This window comes from Silurus meridionalis, chromosome 12 (assembly GCF_014805685.1).
Source record: "Silurus meridionalis isolate SWU-2019-XX chromosome 12, ASM1480568v1, whole genome shotgun sequence".
NCBI classification, from domain to species: Eukaryota; Metazoa; Chordata; class Actinopteri; order Siluriformes; family Siluridae; genus Silurus; species Silurus meridionalis.
The window spans coordinates 9,010,325-9,033,785 of NC_060895.1; the positions used below are offsets into that span (position 1 = coordinate 9,010,325).

A 23,461-nucleotide genomic window follows, 5' to 3' on the forward strand; every position below is an offset into this window, starting at 1 on the left:
CACACACACACACACACACACACACATTTAGAGATTATACCTCACATTATGTAAAGAACAAAATATACAAACCAGTGGAGTGGGGTGAAGTACACAATTCCTGTGCTTGAGTTAAAGAAATATATAAAATCTGCTCATTTTTTGTTCAGAAATAAAATACATGGTGTGAAAATTTGGAACTTTGTTCTAATATTGAATTTCATTCTTCTAGGCATCATACCTTTTATAAGAGACAGATCTTTGTTGTTACAGACACATGGGGTTATGCTCGTGGTCTTGCCGCAGGTTCTCATTAAACACAGTTTATGTCCTTACTTCAAAGTAGCTAGGAATGGCATGTTTTCCTGAAATTGCCCCAAAAAAATTTCTAAATGAAAATACTCTGATCAAGTACAGAAAAAAAAAACTACCAGTTAGAGTAAGTCTGCTGCACATCTGGCCACATCCACACAGATGCAGAACTGCACCCTCCGACATCCCTCAAAACACCAGCTATTTTACCAAGTGAACATGAAGAGCAATGGCACCTCTGGCCATGGCCACATGAATACCTTTTAAATCGAAAATATTTTTCTGCGTTTTGGCCTTGAGTCCACACTGAGATGGTTCCAATTTGCTCTTCTAATTCCTTTCACTCTTCTGGGAAGATGTTCCACTAGCTCGTAGAGCATTTATTGTAGAGAACTGGGGTGCAGTCAGTGTTCTAATTCATCCCAAAGGTCTTCAGTAGGGTTGAGGTCAGAGCTCTATAGCAGGCCACTCAAGATCTTCCTCTCCAACCCATGTAAAGCATAACGTCACGGAGCTCGCTTTGTGCACAGGGGCATTGCCATTCTGGAGCAGGTTCAAGTGAACACAAAATTGTATTATAAACGATTGCAAACGAAAGTGAAAACGGATTAGTGTAGATGTAGCCTCAGGTTTATGGTTAAGAATTAAATCCATTGATCTTTTTTTTTCTTTCTTTCTTTAACCTGTATAAATATAAAATGTTTGCATGCATACAGGAAGAATCACTGCAGAATCACAAAGCATTTGTTTTCAGTTCACCCACCAGTGTTTGCTTTTGGCTGCCCGCAGGTACTTCCTCCGTGCGACCATAAGCCGCAGACTGAACGACATCACCAAGGAAACGGACATCCTAGTGCACACGCTTTGCACGTATCCCGAGTTAAACACCTCTATCAAGATGGAGGTCGGCATCGAAGACTGTCTGCATATCGAGTTTGAGTACAACAAATCCAAGTAAGTGGCAGCTCTTCGAATTCCCTCGTAGCTGTTCATACCGTTCGACCGATCAAATCCATGTTGTGCGTAGATATCACTTGAAAGACGTGATCGTGGGGAAGATCTACTTCCTCCTGGTGCGGATAAAAATAAAGCACATGGAGGTGAATATCATCAAGCGAGAGACGACAGGCACGGGGCCCAGCGTGTATCACGGAAACGAAACCATCGCCAAATACGAGATAATGGACGGAGCGCCGGTGAAAGGTAAAGCAAAGACGGATTTACTTTCGATTTTTTGTTAAAGAGCTGGCAAATCCTTCATATGGCCAAATTAGGATCTTTTCAACTAATACACAATGATACACACTTTATTGAAGTGTGAGTTTTTCTGCTGCTCATTCGACAAACAGGAAGTTGCCATTTTTTTTCTTTTGTACATTTCTAACAAAAAGTAAGGGGAAATGTTTTACATTTAAATATTTATATGGGAAACGGGATAGTTTCAGACAGCCGACCTGGATGTTGAATCTGTTTAGAAAGGTAATAATTATACACCAACCAGGCATAGCATTATGACCACCTGCCTAATATTGTATTGGTCCCCTTTTGCTGCCAAAACACCCCTGACCCTGTCGCCGGTTCACCACTGTTCCTTCCTTGGACCACTTCTGATAAACACTGACCACTGCAGACCAGGAACATCCCACAAGAGCTGCAGTTTTGGAGACGCTCTTATTCAGTCGTCCAGCCATCACAATTTGTCAAACTAGCTCAAATCCTTACGCTTGCCCATTTTTCCTGCTTCTAACACGTCAACTTTGAGGACAAAATGTTCACTTTCTGCCTAATAATATCCCACCCACTATCAGGTGCTATGCTAAAGAGATGATCGGTGTTGTTCACTTCACCTGTCATAATGTTTTAATGTCATAATGTTATATCTGATCGGTGTATTCTTTTTTTTTTTTTTATGTTTTCCACAGGCGAATCCATCCCCATCCGGTTATTTCTCGCTGGCTACGAGCTGACACCCACCATGAGAGACATCAATAAGAAGTTTTCCGTGCGATATTACCTGAACCTAGTCCTGATCGACGAGGAGGAGAGACGCTACTTCAAACAGCAGGTACGGTATCATTTTTGCAGCTTGCTAATCGTATGCAGGTTGTACAGTGTATAAAACATCCGGTCTATTCAATAAAATGTGTTTTCCACTAAAGGAAATCACGCTGTGGAGGAAAGGAGACATCGTAAGGAGGAGTATGTCCCAACAGGCCAGTATAGCTGCTCAGAGATTCGAGGGATCAAAAGACAAAAGAGCTTCCGTCAAAGAGGACAACAGTTAATTGGAAGCTATATATATGTATATAGTATCTTACAAAAGTGAGTACACCCCTCACCCCCTCAGCAACCATTTTAGTATTTTCTCAAGGGACAAGACTGTAGAAATGATAGTTAGATATATTTTAGAGTAGTCAGTGTGCAGCTTGTATAGCAGTATAGATTTACTGTAATCTAAAAATAACTCAACATACAGCCATTATTGTCTAAATAACTGACAACAAAGGTGATTACACTCTAAGTGAACATGTGGAAACTGTGTTCAAAGTGTCTATATTTTGTGTGAGCACCACTGTTCTCCAGCACTGCCTTAATCCTCCTGGGCATGAAATTCACCAGAGCTGCACAGGTTGTTGCTGGGATCCTCTTCCACTCCTCCATAATGACATCACAGACCTGCTGGATGTTAGATACATGCCGCTTCTCTACTTTCCTCTTGAGGATGCTCCACAGGTGCTCAATAGTGTTCAGGTCTGAAAACATACTTGTCCACTCCATCACCTTCAACTTCCTCAGCAAGGCAGTTGTTATCTTGGCGGTGTGTTTGAGGTCTTTATTATGTTGGAAAACTACTGTTCGGGCCAAGATTCTGAAGAGAGGGCATCATGTTCTGCTTCAGAATGTCACAGTACATGTTGGAATCCATGTTTCCCTCAATTTACATTTACATTTGTGGCATTTAGCAAACGCCCTTATTCAGAGCGACGTACAAAATGCTTAAAAATTTCTAGTAATAAATAAATCTATACTGGTACGCCAGGTTACAAACTTAATATAAATATAACCCTAGAATTCTACAAACTTGGAAAGTGCTAATTTAAGTGTTTCGGGCAGAGGTAGGACTTCAGTCGTCGCTTGTCCTCAATGAACCGCAGCTCCCCAGTACCAGCAGCACTCATGCAGCCCCAGACTGTGATGCTACCACCACCATGCTTGACTGTAGACAAGACATAATTTTCTTCTCACCAGGGCGTTGTCACAAATGCTGGACACCAAATGAGCCGAACGAGTTTATGTTCATCATCATCAGTGAACAGGGCATGGTTCCAATTGGTAATGCTCTTAGACAGGTTGTTTCCAGCTAAATGTTTGTGGGCTTTCTTGTGAGCCAGCTTCAGAACACAAATGTAATTCTCAAATCCTCAGATAGTCTTTACCATGAGGTGCTATGTTGAACATCCAGTCGTCAGAATGAGAGAATTGCACTCAAAGCATTAACTTTTAACTGCTCTAATACAAGATACACAAACTGTATGGTCCTGTCAAGCAGACAAAAACATAAACATGATAAATAGGACGTGTGGCTTTGCATGGTTAAGCAACTGTTCTCACTTAGGGTGTACTCTATTTTGTTGGCAGCTATTTAGACAAAAATGGCTGTATGTTGAGTTGTTTTCAGAGGACAGTAAATCTGTACTGCTATACAAACTGCACATTGACTAAAATATATCCATCATTTCTGCAGTATTGTCCCTTGAGAAGATATACTACCATGGTGGCTGAAATGTGAGGGGTGTACTCACTTTTTGTGAGATACTGTGTCTCTCTCTCGCTCTATACACACACATACAATACGGACAAAAGTTTGTGGACACCTGACCATTAGATTTGTATGTGCTTTTTCAACATCACATTCCACATTTAGCCCCCATTTCCTCTCATAATAACCTCCACTCTTCTGGGAAGATGTTCATGTTCATTTTCTGTGCTTTACGTAGATTTGTGCTCATTCGGCTACAAGAGCATTAGTAAAAACAGGTACTGATGTAGGGCGAGGAGGACTGGGGTGCAGTCAGCTTTCCAATTCATCCCAAAGGTGTTCGGTTGAAATGAGATTAGAGCTCTATAGCAGCTCGTGTAAGCCATAACTTCATGGTGCTGGCTTTGTGCACTTTGGGACACATCATGCTGGAACAGGTTTGGGTCTTAGTTCAAGTGAATGGAAAATGTAATGATACTGCATTCAAAGTCATTCTGTTTAATTGTGTGCCTCCAACCTTTGCGGTTACAGTTTGGGGTACAACCACGTACTGTAAGACGGGTCAAGTCAGGTGTCCCAAAACTTTTGTTTTATATCATCCAACCTCCAGGTGCTCAATTTTTAAACATGTACATTTTGTTACAAATCTGTTGAATATGAATAAGAACGTGCAGGGCTACAACAGTTTTCTATTTCAAATCTCCACATTAATGACTTTTAACTAGAATTCTATTTCTGTATATGCATTTAGACAAATCACGTTTTATATTATTCCATTCAGAAGCGGAGGATGAATACTGATTATGTTTAATGTTTGAGTGTTTGTGAGCTTCTAGTAAACAACGGAGAAAATGTGTTTCGCGTCGGTGTCGAATGTCGCTTTATACGCAGTCGTTTTTGTTTTTATTTGTAATTGGTTTATACACAATATTATTTTGTAGTGTTGGAATAAGGAACACAGAAAAGCAACATTCGAATAAAACCCACAATCGGACCTCTGACTTGGAAAAACCAAAGACTATTTCGTTTTGGAAACTCCTTCTCGAATATATTAGACGGACTCCTGAATGTTTAGTTGAGCAAGTGATGTCAGATCAACATGGCTTCTGTATTCACATCAGTAAAAATAGGCATTTGTTTGCAAAATTGTGTATCATTGATGATACAATTACATATACACGACTATATACATAGTGTATATATATCTATATACTAATAAATAAGTATGGGACATTGTAGGGGAATGGAAGCTCAGTGGATATAAGTCTCTGATCCACTGATTGTAGCTTCCCAACAAGCTGAGAAATGTGAAGAAAGTATTACACTGTGCTGTAATGTACAACGATGAGTCATAACATTATGACCACCTGCCTAATATTGTGTTGGTCCCCTTTTGGTGCCAAAATAGTCATAACCCCCTCAAGCATTAACTTCTTCAGCAATTTAAACTGCAGTCCACACTGCAACCACAGTTTCCTCCTTGGACCACTTCTGATAGATTGTGACCATTGCAGATTGGGAACATCCCACAAGAGCTGCAGTTTTGGAGATGCTCTGCCCCAGTCATCTAGACATCACAATTGCTCAAATCCTTACGCTTTTTACCCATTTTGCCACGATGAAGAGATAATCAGTGTTATTCACTTCACCAGTCATAATGTTACAATGTCAATTGTATGACTGATCAGTGTGCATGTGACAAGTAAAATCCTCTTTTTTATTGTTTAAGAATACAAAATGCTCCGACTTCCTATTTCAGAGTGATGTTGAAACGCAGCATTACTAAGAGGAAACAACTCAAACAATTACAAAATAATGTTTATTTTTTTTTTATTTATTTTTTTTATCTGTGATACTATGTGATTGCTTAAATCCAAATATAATATATTGACACATTGCATTAGGAATGACAGGTGAACCAAGGGTCATATTTCTGATTGGTGTTACTCTGAGCTCCTCATGTCTCATCTCAGGTTGAGCAGTTCTGTTGTGTTTTGTGACGATGGAAAGCACTTTTGCACAATAAACACTTGGATAAGCAGCCACACTCGAAATAAACTCCGGGATCAATTTGTTCCTCGTTTTAAAAAAGCACGGTGTGGTCTGATAACTTCATGATTTGATGTTTAATTCATTCGAAAAGTATTTTGATAATATAATACATCTATAAAATGAACATACAACAAATTACACTATGGTTACCTTGATTTTTCCTTTAACACAAAACATTTTATTAACAAATTAATACAGGGATTGGATTATTATGTATCATATATAAGCATATAATAGATGATTTTGTCCTCATAGGGGGTCTGTGTCTTCCAAACTCAAGACAAAGTCAAATTCCTCTGAAAGGAAAAAAACAACACTAATTAGGATTACATGTGAGATTCTTTGAAAATTTGGACACTTTGTTTTCTAATGTATTTATAGTAGTGTGTATACACTGTATATTTACTTCATATTTACACTCACAGCTTTCAACATTAAACTTTAAATATGTGTAGATAAATTATATGGATAGGCATAAAATATATACATGTAATACTCCATTAAAAGAAACTTTGCATTTTTTTTTTTAAATCATTAAACTTGAAAACATACACATCAATGCCAGCGGTATTAAAAAAAAAAAAAAAAAACACATGAAACTAGAGTTAACGCAGTGTTACTGTGGCTACTCGCTCCGAACCGGAAATACATTTGTTTTGAAAACATGAAAATGTTTTGTGTCCAGCTTCAAGAATCTTTCTCAAAATGAGAAAATCCTGTCAATTCCACATAGAGGGAGTGAATGAATGAAGGAAGGAAGACATTTGTTAAAGTATGCTGAAATAATAGAACATATTTTAAAAATTAAATATTAAATAAATAAAAAAACCTAAACACAATCTGTATTTCCCAGATGGGGTCTTGACAAATGTAAACTATTTCATTACATTTCTCCATATATTACATTTTATTTAATCAATTTCATTTGTGCCAATTTAATTGACTATTCAATTGAATCAATATAATAGTGTTTTGCATTAATTAGATTTTATTTTATTTTTATATATTAATTAACTGAGCAGGGAGTTTTTTCAAATAGTTTTAAAATGTTGATCACAAATCTTAATAAAAATAAACCGCAAAAAAATAAAAAAAAGAAGCAATTTCATGTTTTGCATTTCTTTTCCCTAAAAGTACCGAATTTGAACCGTTAAAAACAGAGATACGTATCGAACCGTGAATTTTGTGTACCAATACATCGCTTTTATTTTTATATATATATATTATATATATATATATATATATATATTACACACACACATGACTACACACTGATTATCGCTCTGAAAACTGTCTCGAAACTCCTCAAATCGAGGGAGATGATGGCACTTAAACTAGCACTTTTCCCAGTTTGCTTCGTCTTTGTTTATATTTGTTTAAAAAGAAAAAAAAATCCTCTCAACAGAGTCTTAGGCTGTTGGTATCTGAAGTTTGTAATCTAGCGAACCAGTGTTGTAAATGTAAGATGGACGTACTTCAGGAAGGCCTTGCATGGCTTAGCAAATCTGACATCCTGATAATAAATAAATAAATAAACATCTTGGTTTAGTCATTTAAATAAATCATTTCTGTTCACACTTATAAGCACAAAGACAATTGTGTATAAACTAAGTGCACTGGTTATACATGAAAAAAATCCAAGTAGAAGTCTGAGGACTTTTATTTCCATGCAAACTCTGCAAGTTGAAAGACCTGAAAGACTTCACTGACATGCACCAAAGAAAGACCACAACAATAAGAACACAATAGCAAGACAAGTGGTTTGTGTGTGTGTGTGTGTGTGTGTGTGTGTGTGTAAATCACTCTTTCGGGTATCAATGTTAAACATAGGCTTAACAGTAAATATAGCCATGTTTAGTAACCACAGTGAAAGGACATTAAAGGTAGTAAACCCTGTCTTTGTGTGCGTGTGTGCGTGTGTGTGTGTGTGTGTGTGTGTGTAAGAGAGAGACCTGCAGTTAAAGGCTGCACTGAAAGCCGAGCTCTGGTGAATAGGGCCGTGTTACTGAGAGCTCCTCCACTGCCCTTGTGCTTCAGGTGATATTTCTTCAGCTCAGTCAAGGGAATGAAGCGCCTGGTCATCCTTTCAAACTGGACATCAACCTACACACAGGCATCAATCAACACTTGCATGTATTAATGTTTATTAACAGTAGTTAAGGTTCTGGGTTACTAATCAGAAGGTTGGAGGTTCAAGTCCCAGTGGACCAAGTGTTACCAATGTTCTAGCTCCACTATTGGATCAAGTTTGGTCTTAAAAATTGGTCTAGAATTTAAATTCGAAGTATCCCGGGATTCCAAGTTAAAACAAAGTCAACGCATCCTATGCCGTAAAAATTCCTAATTAGATTTTCCGCCATCTCTGATTTTTTTAAACTGTTTATTCACTTCTTTTACAAATTTTATTGAGTCGTCCCTGAATTTGGCACACGTCATCTTCCAAGTAATTTGGAGTAGTCCAAACGGTTTAGCCGTAGGGGCAATCGGATCTGAAAGGCAAAGCCGTCAAACAGGAAGTGTGCTTGTGTAACAGAAATGACTAGGTGCACTGACAAATCTGGGTAGGCGTGATTAGGCAATAGTTGTAGCATGTCTGTGACTCAAATGGTGCTTAGTCCCTAAATATACTTTTTACTTGTTGATTAAGAACAGTTTGGGCTTGAAAATCCACCCCTTTCTAAAGGTGGGAACGTCAGAAAAAAAAACGTGAGAAGTTTTTAAATGCATGTTGATTTGGTGTTTCAAGTGTTTAACTTGAATTGTTAGAAAAAGCCTCCAGGTTTAGCTCGTGTTTTCTCAAATCGGATAGTCAAGAGATATCTTTTTAAAAAAAATCTCAACATAAACAGTCTCAATGTCTTATTTGTTACCATTTTTGCACCATCCATATCTTGTTTATCTGTATATTCCAGCCATATTTATTCTGTATATACTGTATCATACAACATTCATACTTATACATAACTATATCGTGCCATTTGAGCATGTTATCTCCTGACATCTTTGCACAGTATATTGTATATAACTATATATACACATATATTATTACCTACAGCACCTTCTGTACATTATTCCCCCCCACCCCTGTACATATGGACCCCATACCCTTATCTCACTGCTATCTATTTACTGTAAATAGGCCACTTATGCACTTCTGTTTAGATGCTAACAGTATTTCATTAGCTCTGTACATGTATTTTACACAATGACAAAACAGTTGAATCTAATCTAATCTAATTATGCCAAAATTGCTGTGATATTACAGGAATGAAACAATTCAGGTGTAAACGTATTGGAAATACCATCACCATTAGGTCACATCAATATGGGCAGTACATGTACATATTCCATAAAAGTGATTTGCATCGATGTTGATGGACCCTACCATACTCCACTTAGGGTTTTCAGGTTTGCTGGAAGGATCGTAATGCACGTCTTTCTTGTCGAACTGAGTATGGTCAACGTACGCTTCCTTTACGATCTGGAACATCAATGACATTGAGGTGATCTAAAAAAAAAAACAAGTATTTCTTGTGTATCTTCAACCTGGGTTACTATGCTCACCTTTATAATTCCTGCTATTCCAGGCTCTTTACAGTTGCTGTGGTAAAAGAAAGCCTGCTGACCCACTTTCATATCCCTCATGAAATTACGAGCCTGGAAGTCACCAAAAGAGTCACATTTCAACAAATAGTGTGATTTTGTTGTCATTTATTTTACTGACTATATTGGGTGTAACAGTACATGTATTTCGTAGCAAACTTTTTTCGGGCTTTCGGTTCTGTGTGCACGTGTACAGAATGCAGTTCTTTTTACGTGTGAAACAGTTAAAACCGGAGTTCCCCCAAGAACTTTGCACTGTTGTGTAGTGTTACTGTTTTTATTATTATTAAACTTGAAATCAATGCCAGGGGTATAAAAAAGAAAAGAGTTAGAAAGAGTTAGAAAAAAGAGAAAAGAGTTAGCGCAGTGTCACTGTGACTGCTCAATCCTGAAACTTCGCGTTCTGAAACTCTGATTTTGTATTGCGAATGCGCAAAATCACGCCACCTCCTGCAATCGGCTAGGCTAGCGATACGGATTCTTTAGCATTTCATATCTGGCTTTAAGGATTTCTCTTAAAAGGAGAAAATCCTGACAATTCCACATATCGTGGGAGTGAATAAATGAAGGCTGGAAGGTATGAAGACGTTTTCTGAAATAAAGTATTCTGAAATAAGTAGAACAGTTAAGTAGAACATATCTTTAGAAAATTGTATATTAAATGTAAAACGCACACACGCTTATATACACGTCTGCATTATCCAAATAGGGTCTAACAAATGTAAACTATGAATCCATTTTTACGATTGTATTTAATCAATTTTATTTTGGAGGAATCGAGTCGATGACTCAATTGAATCAATATCCTAAAAACAGAAATTCATTCATTTGATTTATTCTATTTTAGTTTTATAATTTTATAAAGTAACATTTTATTTATTGTTTTAAAAATTAAACTGTCGATGTTCACTAATGTTAATAATAATAAAAAATTACATTAATAAAAATATTTAATTAAATTGAACAGAAACGTGACTTGAAAAACAGAGGTACGTACCGAATTGTAAGTTTTGTGTACGTTTACTCCCCTACTGAGCATGCATGCTGGATTCCAATCCTGTTTTGACATACATTCGTTAAGTTTATCACTCGCCTAGTAACATTTGTTCAATAGAGCTCATCCTCGTAATTTATATTTAAAACAAATATCATTTGAAAATAGGAGCGATAATCTTCTTAATGTCGAAGTAAAATTCCTTGAAACTGGATGATCTGACCATCACACCCATATGTGGTTGGGCCCTAAACTGCACACAACTGTATATAATGTTTATATGCTGGAGCTTTACAATTTCCCTTCACTAAAAGACTTGAGCATTTTCTATCATCACAATGAGCTCCATGAAGGTTTGCACAGGTTGAAGTTGAACACCATCGGAATTAATTGAAATGCTGACTGCTACCCCCAGACCTTCTCCCACATCGTCAGTACCTGTGTTTACTAATGCTTTTGTGTATGAATGAACATCCTCATAGCCACACTCCAAAATGTAGTGAAAAGCCTTTCCAGAAGAATGAGGAGTATTAAAACAGCAGAGTTATCAGGTGTGATTATCAGGTGTACATGGGGTCTAACAAATGTAAACTATTTCATTACATTTCTCCATAGTGCAGATTTTTTTATTACTGGTTTACATTTGGAAGAAAAGGATCATGTGAGCTTATATCCTACTTTTTGCTACATATTTCTGCCCTTTGTTCTGCAAATAGTGTTTTGATTTGCACTTCTCCTACCACACCACAATTAAATATGATTGCTCAGCTGGACAGCAAATTTTGCCTGCGAAGCCACTTTCTATAGGGAAACCCGTAAATGGAATGCTCCACATAGACAGATAAAAAAAAAAAACAAAAAAAAAAATATAAAAGAAGTCTCCAGTGTAAGAGCAGTAGCACAGCTTTAGACAGGACCTTCTGAGCTTCATAGTTATATGACAAGATGTGTTTTTTGTCTTGTTACCATCAAGATTCAGAAACAGGGAGAAAAAAGTGGCAGGTGAGGACATGACTGTTTATAACATGAACTAACTTGCTTTGCAGGTGGAGCTATAAATGGATTAAAAGTACAATGTCATTCTTAAATCGATACAAAAGCTGTAACGTGTTGGCAAAATCCCTGTGGGATAAGATGAACGTCTCGGTCAGGCATGCTACTGGGAAAATGACCAACGTCAATGTATCAAAATGTTGATGACCGTCAGAGAATGCGTCATTGCTTACTGAAACAGGAAGGGAAGAAGACTGAAAGATTCAAGTAGATGAGAGCTGGTTTAAAGGGAATTTAATACGCACAGTTTCAGCCAATCTCATGTTAATCGTGACTACCTATAGAGTAGTATTACCTCATTTATATCTCCAAAAATGTTTAGATTTAGCAGATTTATAAAAGAAAGACACAGCTTTATCTACAGCTAACTATCAGATCCAGCCATACATATTTGTTCCAGAATCGGATAGAGTTTGAAACTGAACATCAAGAACAACAGCAGCAACAACGACTACGGCTGGACGTGTCTATTTGGTAAGTACTGAATAAAAGAGGTTGAACGTTTCATCGGTTTAACGATTATTCGGCATCAATTGCCAATCGCTCGAACTATCGGGCAAAAATCCATACCGATAGTTTTTCCGGGTAGCGTTCTTTGCTGGAGCAGTTGAAAATGTTACGAGAGTACCCTCTAGAGGCGAATCACAGACTGTTTGTTTTTGCATGCAAGACTGATATCGCTATATTTATTAATTATCTTATTATATTTATTAATATAATTAACATTAATAATTTTTTTTTTGAGCACAATTCCATGATTCAGTACTGTTTTTTTTTTTTTTGTAATAAAGTTCAGTGCTATTTTACATGGAGTGTTTTCCTTTTATTATTCAGTACCCATAAGTTGACTAATCGGTTTTCGACAAGTACAATCTAACCTAGCTATCAGTAAAATCCACTACTGCTTGACCTATACTGAACAAGGTTCTCCTTCCCTCACATCTAAAAACACACTTCTTTGAAGAAAGTTCTTCTCGAGTCCTGTGCACCTCTGCTGATAAATTCCGTAACCGAATGAAGCATGGTGATGGTGTGCTCTTGCTCCGGTTTGCAATGTGCTTATTATAAAAGGAATTCCACCCTTCATGACGTCATGAAGGGCCATGCTTGAAAAAAAAGACTTTCCGAAACTTATACGATCCAAATCTCTTAACATGGGAATCCAACTTTTTAAAAATGTAAATACATCAGAATGCATGAAATAACATTAGAACTTCACGTTCAATTTTAGATGACTGATCAGATATTAGGCATCTCATCACCTTTACCTGATAATTCCTCACTCCATCCCAGCAGGATGTTTGATTCGGGCAAGCTTTCAGGTCCTCAATCCCAAACTGAAATCCATTATTTTGGGAAGACGGTTAAAACTAGAGTGGATGAAGATGAAATTCCATAAGGACCTCCTGCCCCCTGTGTTACCTTCACATCCACTCCGTTCTCCACCCTGCTCTCAGGTTCAGATTTCATCAGCCAGTTGGTGTAGGCAGGTTTCTCTAAAGATGAACTCCTGCTATTCTGGGACTCAGACTTTTTCCCAGATCCTCCTTCACCATCTTCAACCTCAGATAAATCTTTAAGGATTTGATCGAAATTAAGCACCATTACAGTGTCTACACATGGCAACAAAACATACAACAATGCTACTTACTTTGCTTATTGGACCTCGCATTACCTCGAGACCTTTTTTTAGGCGCCATGTTTTATACAGAAGTGCAAAAATTATGGATCATGAATAAAAACCAGCCAGAACTTTTCTTAAAGGAAGTGAACTGCGCACATCTCAGTTCTTCCCTACAGTGCTGTAAGTCAGCTAACTAACGCTTGTGAACGCGTGTTGCTTCTTAAATGCGCAAAATGAATTGTCATTTAATTGTAAACATAAATTAATTAATTTTTACAACACATGAGCATAGATTATGAGTATAAAATCCATTAATTATGTCTAGTCAAACATTATTTGATAAAAACTGTTTCATATAAAATGCCATTTTCCAATTATGAACAAATGAAGCGCATACTTGACGTTCTTAAATGCACCTTCTTTTAAACAGACCCAGGAGCACATAGTGTCGCCTATATGATCAGGTTGCCACACACGCAGCTGCAGGGTGCTGATTGTATATTTTATTTTATTTTATTAAATTATTTGTTTGTTTATTTGTAAGTTACATACAAATTCTGTATATATATATATATATATATATATATATATATATATATATATATATATATATATATATATATATATATATGCAGAGATGGATTTTTTTTATTTTTAAATGATTAAGAATGAAATCAAGTAAAAGGGTTATAGTGCTTTAATAAATAGTAGTCTATTTAATTCCTCATTAAAATTAACTGAACCACAAAATATATAAATTTATACTGAAATATTTCTATTGTGTTTCAAGATTCTGGTGGTTATTTGTTCTGTAGTTTTTTTTTTTCCTGTGAAACGTTTGTGGTTGTCAGCAATGTTAAAGCTAATATATATATATATATATATATATATATATATATATATATATATATATATATATATATATATATATAATAGATATAGTAGTTCAAGTCATGCAAATTTTCTAACACAAAAGAAAAAGAAAAATCCTTCATACTTCTATATGATTGTGTTACAGTTTATAGCCTTCATAGCTATTACAGCTATGCAATATATACAGTATATTATAGATACATTTTTTTAAAAGTACTGTATATTAGAATATATAAAAACTATTTTGGAGGATTTTAGTGAAATAATTCAGTAACATGGTTTAACAATATATTGTTTTATTTTATAGTATTTTATTTTATAGTATAGTATTTTATTTTATTCGTGAAGTAAGCTGATTGTGAATGTTGGTACTTTATTATATAGTTGTTTAGGCCTGATCTTCGAATGAAAGTTTTGCTGATATCTGTGCGTGGATCTGGCAACCCGGAGTAATAAGCATTCTGAGAATGAACATGGCGGCCGCGGTGTCTCTGTGGCAGTGTGTTCGCTCTGCCTCCTGCACCATTCGCAGAAGTAACCGTTTAATATTTAGTACAGTGCCGAGAAGAGGAATCGCAGCTTGCATTGATCGTAAGTAAAACGTGCCTGTGATAAAGAGCTTTGGGGCTGATAATGCGCTTCTGTCCTCGTTCTGGATTCACACGTGACCTCTGAGAAACTGGGCTCGGGTTAGTGACGTAATAACCTTGTGTGTGAGTAAGAAATATTTAGTTACATCTCTCTATAGCTCTATATTATATTAGTATATAATATATATATATATATATATATATATATATATGTATGTGTGTGTGTGTATATATATATATGAGTGAGTGAAAAATATTTAGTAATAGAGAGAGAGAGAGAGAGAGAGAGAAAAGTGTGTGTGTGTGTGTGTGTGTGAGAGAGAGAGAGAGAGAGAGAGAGAGTGAGAAATATTTAGTAATAGAGTTTGTGTGTGTGTGTGTGTGTGTGTGTGTATGTGAGTGAGACTGACAGACATACATTTAGTAATAGTGTGAGTGAGTGTGAGAGACACATTTAGTAAATGTGTGTGTGTGTGTGTGTGTGTGTGTGTGTGTGTGTGTGTGAGTGAGGGAGAGACAGACAGAGAAACATTTAGTAATAGTGTGTGTGTGTGTGTGTGTGAGAGAGAGAGAGAGAGAGAGAGAGAGAGAGACATTTAGTAATAGTGTGTGTGTGTGTGTGTGTGTGTGTGTGTGTGTGTGAGAAAGAGAGAGCGATTCAGTAATATAGTGTGTGTGAGTGACCCAGAGGCTGTTTATCACTGTGGGTTGCCAGAGACACTACAGGTAATCAATTATTTCTGGCGTATGTTGTAGTCTCGGATGCAGTAGCACTTTTCCCCTGTTGCCTGATTCCCCTTTCTCCGTCTTTGAAAGTGTCTTTGAAAGTGCGGGGGTTCACCTTCATACCTGCATGCAGCGTGAGCATGTACAATTAAAAAAGACTCTAAACATAACAAAGAACATAAACATATCAAATGTTCAAACTGAGAAAATGTACCACAAGAAAAAAATAGGTCATTTTGAGATTGCCAGCAGGAACACGTCTCAAAAAAGTTGGGACAGAGGCAACGAAAGGGTTGAAAGTACGTTTTTCAACTAATGTGGTTAATTGGCAACATTTCAGTAACATGATTGGGTATAAAAAGAGCATCTTAGAGAGTCAGAGTCTCTCTGACGTAAAGATGGGCAGAGGTTCACCAATCTGTGCAAATCTGCATCTACAAAAGTAAAATTGCAAAGACGTACATTTTGCACAGCGTCCCAGTTTTTTTGGACTTGCGGTTGAATAATAAGTACACAATGAAGCCAAAACAACATTCCACCAGGACCAAGGTGCTACATAAACCAGTACAAATGAAAACATGAACTAATTAGGACACTGCGTAAAGTGCTTGTGTGAACTGCACAACACAAGGAGATGGTTGCACAGACTAAAGACCCATGAAGTTTCTGAGCAGTACATGAATTATGAGGATGGATCTCGACTGTAATTCATCTCAACAGTCTGCTACAAAAGGCTTACAACCGCAGTTTGCTTGAACAGTTCATCACTGAACAGTACACCTCAACAATGATCATCTATAATGAATGGATATTTGGTGCCACCCAGATGAAGCTGGGTTCCTGTTCGAGTCTGGATCCTCTCAAGCTTCTATCCTTATGTCATTCCAGGGATTTTATTTTCCCTGCCATTGCAAGAACAAACTTATAAACACTTATACAATCCAACTTTATAATCTCTTTATCTCTGTAAAGCTGCTCTGGACAATGTCTATTGTTAAAAGTGCTTTATGAATAAAATTTAATCGATTTGAAAAGGGGACAGTGGTGGTGAAAAATCTGTATAATAATAAACACTGTATATATAATGAATAATAATAGTATCAGCCCAAACTGTTGTTTCTTTCATAAAAACTGACCAGATATGTCTCTCTCCAGCTTCTCTAGGTCTCTCAGATGAGCAAAAAGAGTTCCAGAAAGTGGCGTTCGATTTCGCCGCCAATGAAATGGCACCACACATGGCACAATGGGACGAGAAAGTAAGCGACTGTTTTTTTTTTTTTGTTTTTTTTTTGTTTTTTTTTTTCTTCCCGATTCCATTAAATCGCCTGCAGTCGTGCTTTTATAAAACCCATGTCATGCTGCTGTTTATTTTTTCCTAAAGGAAATCTTTCCTGTGGAAACCATGAGAAAAGCTGCCCAGCTCGGGTTTGGGGGAATTTACGTGCAGCCGGATGTCGGAGGCTCGGGACTGTCTCGCCTCGATACGTCCATTATATTTGAAGCGCTGTCCACCGGCTGCGCGAGCACCACTGCCTATATCAGCATTCATAAGTCAGTAGGAGTGTAAAGGTTTACTGCTGGTACTTCTCTGTTTGAAGCTACACACGATGTTATCGAGAAGGTCAGGGCTGTGTGTGAACCAAATTCAGACAGCAAATTCTATTGGTTTCTTTGTTTTCTTTTAGTATCTGCAGTAATTATACTGTAAATACTTACATATGTACATGCTGCTGAATTATGTTCATGCATATAAATAGAAAAACAAATACCGTGTGGAGAAAACCAAACTCTCCCTGTGCTGTATGTAATTATCGTTAGTCTCTGTGTATACAGTGGAACCTCGATACTGGCGACCTTGACACTCGCGACCTCGATAGTTCGCCACTTTTCATTCCGAACTGGACTACGAGTAACTCGCGGAAAATCTGACAGTTCGCGAGAAGCCGCGAGGGGCTCGAAAGTTCAGAGTAACATTTCAAGAGTTTTTGTACTACTAAATGACAAAGTTTGATAAAATCTTTTATTTTTATTTAAAGTAGTAAATAAAACATTTATGACAAGTAATTCACAATTTCTGTCGAGTTTACACTACAGTACATGTACAATTCCTAATAACCATCAAAAGGAGAGTCAAAACCTCGCGATTTATTGTTACTCGCGAGGGGTCATAAAACGTAACCCCCCGAGTATCCAGGTTGCACTGTATATTATGTAATTTGTGCATTATTTTTATTTATTAATTTTTTTACCCTGAGATAGAGAGTGGTAGCATGCTTGCTACAATAAATAAGCAACTGGGCTGAGCAGATTTACTGTAAGGGCTGTTTTTATAAACGTTTTTCTCTAATGGATCCAAATTTGAAATAGAGAAATGACAAGAAACTACACAAACACTTCCAGCTATTACGTTTTCTGACTCGTCAACAACTCCTACTCCAAATTCAGCCAAAGCTGAAACACCATCAGTCTTTTTCCTTTATAATATCATTATAGTTTCGGATAGAGCCATACATATTAATAATAGTGGACAATTTTTTTTATTCTGTTTGGTTACGTTCTCGTCTGCAAAGTCTTTATGATGACTGCCTGATGACTTCTTCCAGTCACGGTTTAGTCAGACTTGTAAAATATCTGCGCTCTAATGCACGATGTACGGAATTATATTTTCTTGCAAAGCCCTGACACAATATCTACCAATGGATTACTTGGTTTTCTACACACTATATCTAACAGCTTTGCCTTCCCTGTGTGAGCTGAACGCACGTTTGTTGTGTGTGTGTTTTACAGTATGTGCGCCTGGATGATCGACAAGTTCGGCAATAATGAGCAGAGAGAGAAGTACTGTCCCGATCTCTGCTCCATGGAGAAGTTTGCGTCCTACTGCCTGACTGAGCCTGGTACGAGGTGTCTGTGTATACATTATGGCTTTCAAGTCCTGCTCAGAGTTGATCATAGAATCTGATTTATATAAGATGAGCTCTAGACTCAATGTGTGAAGGTTCTGCTGCCATGATGAGGGCACCTGGCATACTTACAGCCGATATCACCAAACAGTTCGTCTTTTAAAACAGTTCCACAACCTTGTTTCCTCTCTGAGGTGTAAATATTCAACAGACTTTTAAAAAAATATTATTAATAATAAAATTATTATAACTGCTGCTTGTGTTGCAACAGATCATTTGAAACCACTGGAAGGAGTGCAATGACTTCTTTTTCATACACGAGACTGCCTAGTGAAGCCTAATGAAGCTTGGATTGACAGGCAAGAGCATCCCCGTAGATCCCATACAAGTCCCACAGGAACCGCACAGCCTGTTTTCTTGATCCGAGTACAAAAATTGACCAAATTATTTGTAAATATGGAAATGGAAATTAGGGCGAGCCCAAAATTATGACTCTTTTAATCGTTCAGCCAATTGGGAAGAAGGTAACATCTCTGTACAGTTCGGCTTTCCTTGATTAGCTGCATCAGGTGTTGCAGATGTTTAAATATATAAATATATGATGCATTATAAGGACAAATGTTTGTGGACACCTGCATCGCATTCCACATTTAGTCCCCATTTGCTGTTATAATAGTCTCCTGGGTAGATGTTTTAGAATGCGCTTGTGGAGATTTGTGCTCGTTCAGCCACAAGGGTGTAAGTAAAGTCTGGTACTGATGTAGGCTGAGGAGTCCTGGGGTGCAGTCAGCGTTCCAATTCATCCCAGATGTGTTCAATCCGATTGAGTTCACTGTACTATAGCAGGCCACTCAAGGTCTTCCATTCCAACCCATGTAAACCATACCTTTGTGGAACTGGCTGTGTGCACATGGACATTGTCATTCTGGAACATGTTCGTAGTTCAAGTAAAGGGAAAATGTGATGCTACCGCATCCAAAGACCTCCTATACAACTGTGTGCTTTGTGGTTATAGATTGGACAAGAACCTCCTATGGCTTGAAAGTTTTTGTCCATATAGTGTAGTTTGTATTAGAATTGTATTAGAAAACCTTTTTGAAAGTCAGTGTTCTTCACTTTATCGAGTTGTTTTCCAGCTACTGAAACATGATTTCTTCTCTTTGAGGGAGTGGAAGTGACGCAGCGTCGCTGTTGACCAGCGCAAAGCTGCAAGGAGACCATTACATTCTGAATGGCTCTAAGGTACCGAGTGAACCTTCAGAAGGTCATCATTCTGTAAACACTAATGTTGAAAGTTTGTACAGTGTGTGTGGATACTGTTCATGTGAGTGTGCACTTATTTTCCCTATCAGGCCTTCATCAGTGGCGGAGGGGACACAGATGTGTATGTAGTGATGTGCCGTACCGGTGGGAAGGGCCCCAAAGGCATCTCCTGCCTGGTGGTGGAGAAGGGAACTCCAGGACTCAGTTTTGGTAAAAAGGAGAAAAAGGTAAGAAGCCTTTTCTTCTCTTTTCTTTTGTGTTTTTTTTTTTTTGTGAAAATTCTAATGAACCATCTTCCTAAATGATGATTAAGATCATTAGTGATATGGGAGTTGTTAATGATTTTAAAAGCAGTAGTTCACTTTGAACTTGTTGGCAGTGTTTGCGCTCTGTAAATGCTACACAGCTAAACCACTAGAGGGCAGTAATATGACTCTCAATGCAGCTGCTTGTGTTCGGCAGGTCGGTTGGAACTCGCAGCCCACGAGAGCAGTGATATTTGAAGACTGTGCAGTTCCGTTGACGAATCGTTTGGGAGTAGAGGGACAGGGCTTCAACATTGCCATGCTTGGCCTTAATGGTGGCAGAATCAACATTGGTGAGATAGGAGACAAATAGTGCCACATGTTCACCACTTTAGCCTTGCACGTCCTGCTATTTGTTAGCAGCGATAGACAAAGAACACAGTTTCAGTACTTCAGAGTAAAAGTATACATTATATTCTGAAATATTATTCCAGTAAGAGTAAAAACAAACATTCAAGTCTGATCTGGCATAAGCAAAGTTCAGATTTTATAGTTCCGCTACTCCGAGTCAGTTTACTTGTGTATCTGCCTCAATGCAGATTTTCAACTCTTTCAGGCTTTTGAGATACATTTTTTTGGTTAAAAGGCAAATATGACTTTTAAAAAATTATAATTCCATTTCGCATTAAGATATTCTTTGTGGTTTGTTACTTTAAAATAAGGTGTAAAATGTTTATTGGTTTTGAGTTGATTATAAAAAAGTTGTGTGTGTGTGTGCATTTCTGTACATTGACATTTGCAACAGACGCGTATAAAGTCGCTCTGCAGTTGTGCACATGGTGTGAATTTGAAAAATAGTACACATAGACGTTTGAACAAGGCGCGTTCTGAGCATCCTCTTAATATCAATATCAACACACACTCGTTACTCATCTCAATCCATTTCACCACCATTTATTATTTATTTATATTTGATCATATTCTACTGTGTACATGCTGTTTTTTTGCATGCACCTCTCGACTGTTGCTACCGCTGTATCAGAGTATACAATAGGTTACTGGTCGGTGCTATTTTGTATTTTGTGTATCTGTCCCACACTGTCTTATGCTGTTTGTTTGCACTCGTTTGCACACGATGCACTTTATGTGGCGAGGACACTTGGTCCTTGCTCTGTGTTCTGTTATGCAGCTTTATGTTGTTTTATGTGGCACCAGGGTTCTGGAGGAACCTTGTCTCGTTTCACTGTGTACTGCGTCAGCCATATATGGTAGAAATGACAATTAAAGCTTCTTGACTTTATTTGTTTATTAAACCTTTATAATGTCTCAAAATCTACACAAACTTTGTCAGTAAGTTTACTGTCTGTTGAATCCACAGCTTCCTGCTCTCTAGGAGCTGCTCACGCGTCCGTCCTGCTGGCCCGAGATCACATCCGTGTGCGCAAACAGTTCGGGGAACCCCTCGCCAACAGCCAGGTGAAGAGTCCAGATGTGAACCAAGTTTGAACATTGTCTTTACGCACGATGTATTAGTGCAGTTTTTGCTGCTTGTTATTTCTACATTGGGTTTTGTTCTGTGCTCAGTTCCTGCAGTTTAAGCTCGCTGAAATGGCCACGAAGCTGGTAGCATCTCGGTTGATGGTACGTCAGGCGGCTGTTGCTCTGCAGGAGAACAGACCAGACGCAGTGGCACTCTGCTCCATGGCAAAGCTCTTTGCCACTGATGAATGCTTTGCTGTGAGTCCCTAATTAGGAAATGATAGCAGTTTCTTGGAAAATTGAAATGTTCAGATTGTTGTGTATAACATTTTGTAAAAAAAAAAGAAATTTAGGATTTTCGTGAAAGTCAAACAAATGATTTGTTTGTGTAGCTCGTCCATCATCAGGAAAATCCCCATAATACTTTAAACAGTGGGTTTTTGTGTTTATATTTCTATAAATGTTATTTTGCTGGTATACCAGCAAAATAACATTTATGGAAACTTTGGAATTGCTTTGGAATTGCATTTTAACTCCAAAGTTTCCAAAGATCATAGTTGATATACATTTCAATTTAAATGTAAATTTTGATCCAATTAAAGTGTCATTTATTTATTTTTAAAAATGTATAGTCATAAGTTTTTAAACAACTAGTCATTTCTGGTTTTTGAGAGACACATCAATGTTTCACCATATGAAGTCCATCGGAGCTGAATTACTGAACACAATAGGAGTGTTTGATATCCACAGTGACGGTTTCTCTTTCCTCCTGTGCGTTCAGATATGTAACCAGGCTCTGCAGATGCACGGGGGATACGGCTACCTCAAGGACTACGCGGTTCAACAGTTCGTTCGTGATATCCGAGTGCATCAGATACTAGAAGGCAAGTCTGTGACACAAAACACAGTTTGTAGCGTTAAAAAAAAACTTCAGATCTTGTGCGCGTGTATGCATTTGCTTATTGCTCATGTATTCGCCTTCAGCCTCATAGTTTCAACACTCTCTTTCTTTTAGGAACCAATGAAGTGATGAGGATGATCATTTCCAGAAATTTACTGACCGAGTCTTGATCCTGAAATCCGGACTTTGAGCCCATCATGAACTCTGTTACAGTAGAAGGCACTAATCGGCAACGACTCGCGTAAGGAGTGAAGCTCGACGGAATCATGCTGATCGTTATTAGAGATGCGCTATACAGACCTGACCATGTGCGTTCCAAACATCCCAGTTCACTTTTAGTCCCTATTTAATGTTTTGCATTAAAGGCGTTTAATTGAGTTGAGTTTAGAGCTCAGGTCACCAGGCACCCAAAGACATTCTATACAACCGTGTACTTCTAACGTTCTGCTAACAGTTTTGGGACGAATCACATGTGACAGGAAAAGTCAGGTGTCCCAATACTTTGGTCCATATAATGTATGTAAAAAAATTTTTGTTGTATAGTCACGGTTACGTAAACTGCTCTTTACATAACAAATTTCCCGTGAAGAAATTCACCCAGGTGGTTGGAGCATTCAGTAGGCTACTTTCCAAATCTTTTGTAGAAGGGATGTGCAGTCATTGTGAACAAAAAAAAAACACTATAGTTATTTCACGACTTTCTGAGGTGTCAAAACCACAAAGAAAATAAAATGTTTATTAGATATGTGCGGCATATGAAAAGGTTTTAGGCTCATGATAATTTCAATAGATAATAAACACTTTATTAATAAACACATCATTCTTTGTCAATCAGTGTCTATTAATAGATTGTTGTGCTAAGAGTAACAGCGTTTTTTTTCACATTAACAGTTGATTAAGGAAGTTTCTTGAGACAAATAAGATAAAAGGACATAATAGCTGTAATAAATAGTACCTTGGGTAGTTTTGTACTTTTACTTAAGTAAAATTTTAAAAGGAGCATTTTTACTTTTACTGTAGTAATTTTATCTATTCTTCCTCAACTGCCAACGGCAATCAAAACAAGTTCAAAACCGAGCATGAGCTCGACCCTGATTGGTGACC

The 23,461-nt window shown here is 37.5% G+C and overlaps 3 protein-coding genes across 6 annotated transcripts in view; 2 read left to right on the top strand and 1 right to left on the bottom strand.

The window, feature by feature from the left end:
- The window catches only part of vps26b (VPS26, retromer complex component B), a 4,768-nt gene extending 1,477 nt beyond the window's left edge, over window positions 1–3,291 (top strand). The window contains exons 3-6 of the mRNA XM_046862784.1: window positions 1,081–1,245; window positions 1,319–1,494; window positions 2,214–2,356; window positions 2,451–3,291. Of these exons, the coding sequence (XP_046718740.1) occupies window positions 1,081–1,245; window positions 1,319–1,494; window positions 2,214–2,356; window positions 2,451–2,576 (610 nt within the window). The 3' untranslated portion in view covers window positions 2,577–3,291. The remainder of the gene's footprint in view (window positions 1–1,080; window positions 1,246–1,318; window positions 1,495–2,213; window positions 2,357–2,450) is intronic.
- A 2,573-nt stretch (window positions 3,292–5,864) lies between these two features.
- Window positions 5,865–13,785, bottom strand: thyn1 (thymocyte nuclear protein 1). 3 transcript variants are annotated; one of them, XM_046862792.1, is made up of 7 exons: window positions 13,405–13,784; window positions 13,176–13,327; window positions 13,022–13,090; window positions 9,668–9,760; window positions 9,489–9,584; window positions 8,056–8,206; window positions 5,865–6,399 (listed from the first exon to the last, which is right to left on the bottom strand). In XM_046862792.1, the coding sequence occupies exons 1-7, from the start codon at window positions 13,451–13,453 to the stop codon at window positions 6,353–6,355; spliced, it is 657 nt and encodes a 218-aa protein (XP_046718748.1). In that variant the 5' UTR covers window positions 13,454–13,784; the 3' UTR covers window positions 5,865–6,352. The 3 variants fall into 3 exon arrangements, with proteins under 3 accessions (XP_046718748.1, XP_046718750.1, XP_046718749.1); XM_046862794.1 differs by lacking the exon at window positions 13,022–13,090 and having other exon boundaries at window positions 13,405–13,785; XM_046862793.1 differs by lacking the exon at window positions 9,668–9,760 and having other exon boundaries at window positions 9,489–9,611; window positions 13,405–13,785.
- On the top strand, window positions 11,585–23,177 carry acad8 (acyl-CoA dehydrogenase family, member 8). Of its 2 annotated transcripts, none has more exons than XM_046862773.1 (11): window positions 11,585–12,227; window positions 16,722–16,822; window positions 16,948–17,117; window positions 18,354–18,463; window positions 19,635–19,711; window positions 19,822–19,959; window positions 20,195–20,330; window positions 21,356–21,453; window positions 21,562–21,714; window positions 22,238–22,340; window positions 22,472–23,177. In XM_046862773.1, exons 2-11 carry the CDS (start codon window positions 16,790–16,792, stop codon window positions 22,525–22,527), a joined length of 1,074 nt encoding a protein of 357 aa, XP_046718729.1. In that variant the 5' UTR covers window positions 11,585–12,227; window positions 16,722–16,789; the 3' UTR covers window positions 22,528–23,177. The 2 variants fall into 2 exon arrangements, with proteins under 2 accessions (XP_046718729.1, XP_046718728.1); XM_046862772.1 differs by lacking the exon at window positions 11,585–12,227 and adding an exon at window positions 14,673–14,841.
- The last annotated feature ends 284 nt before the right edge of the window (window positions 23,178–23,461 follow it).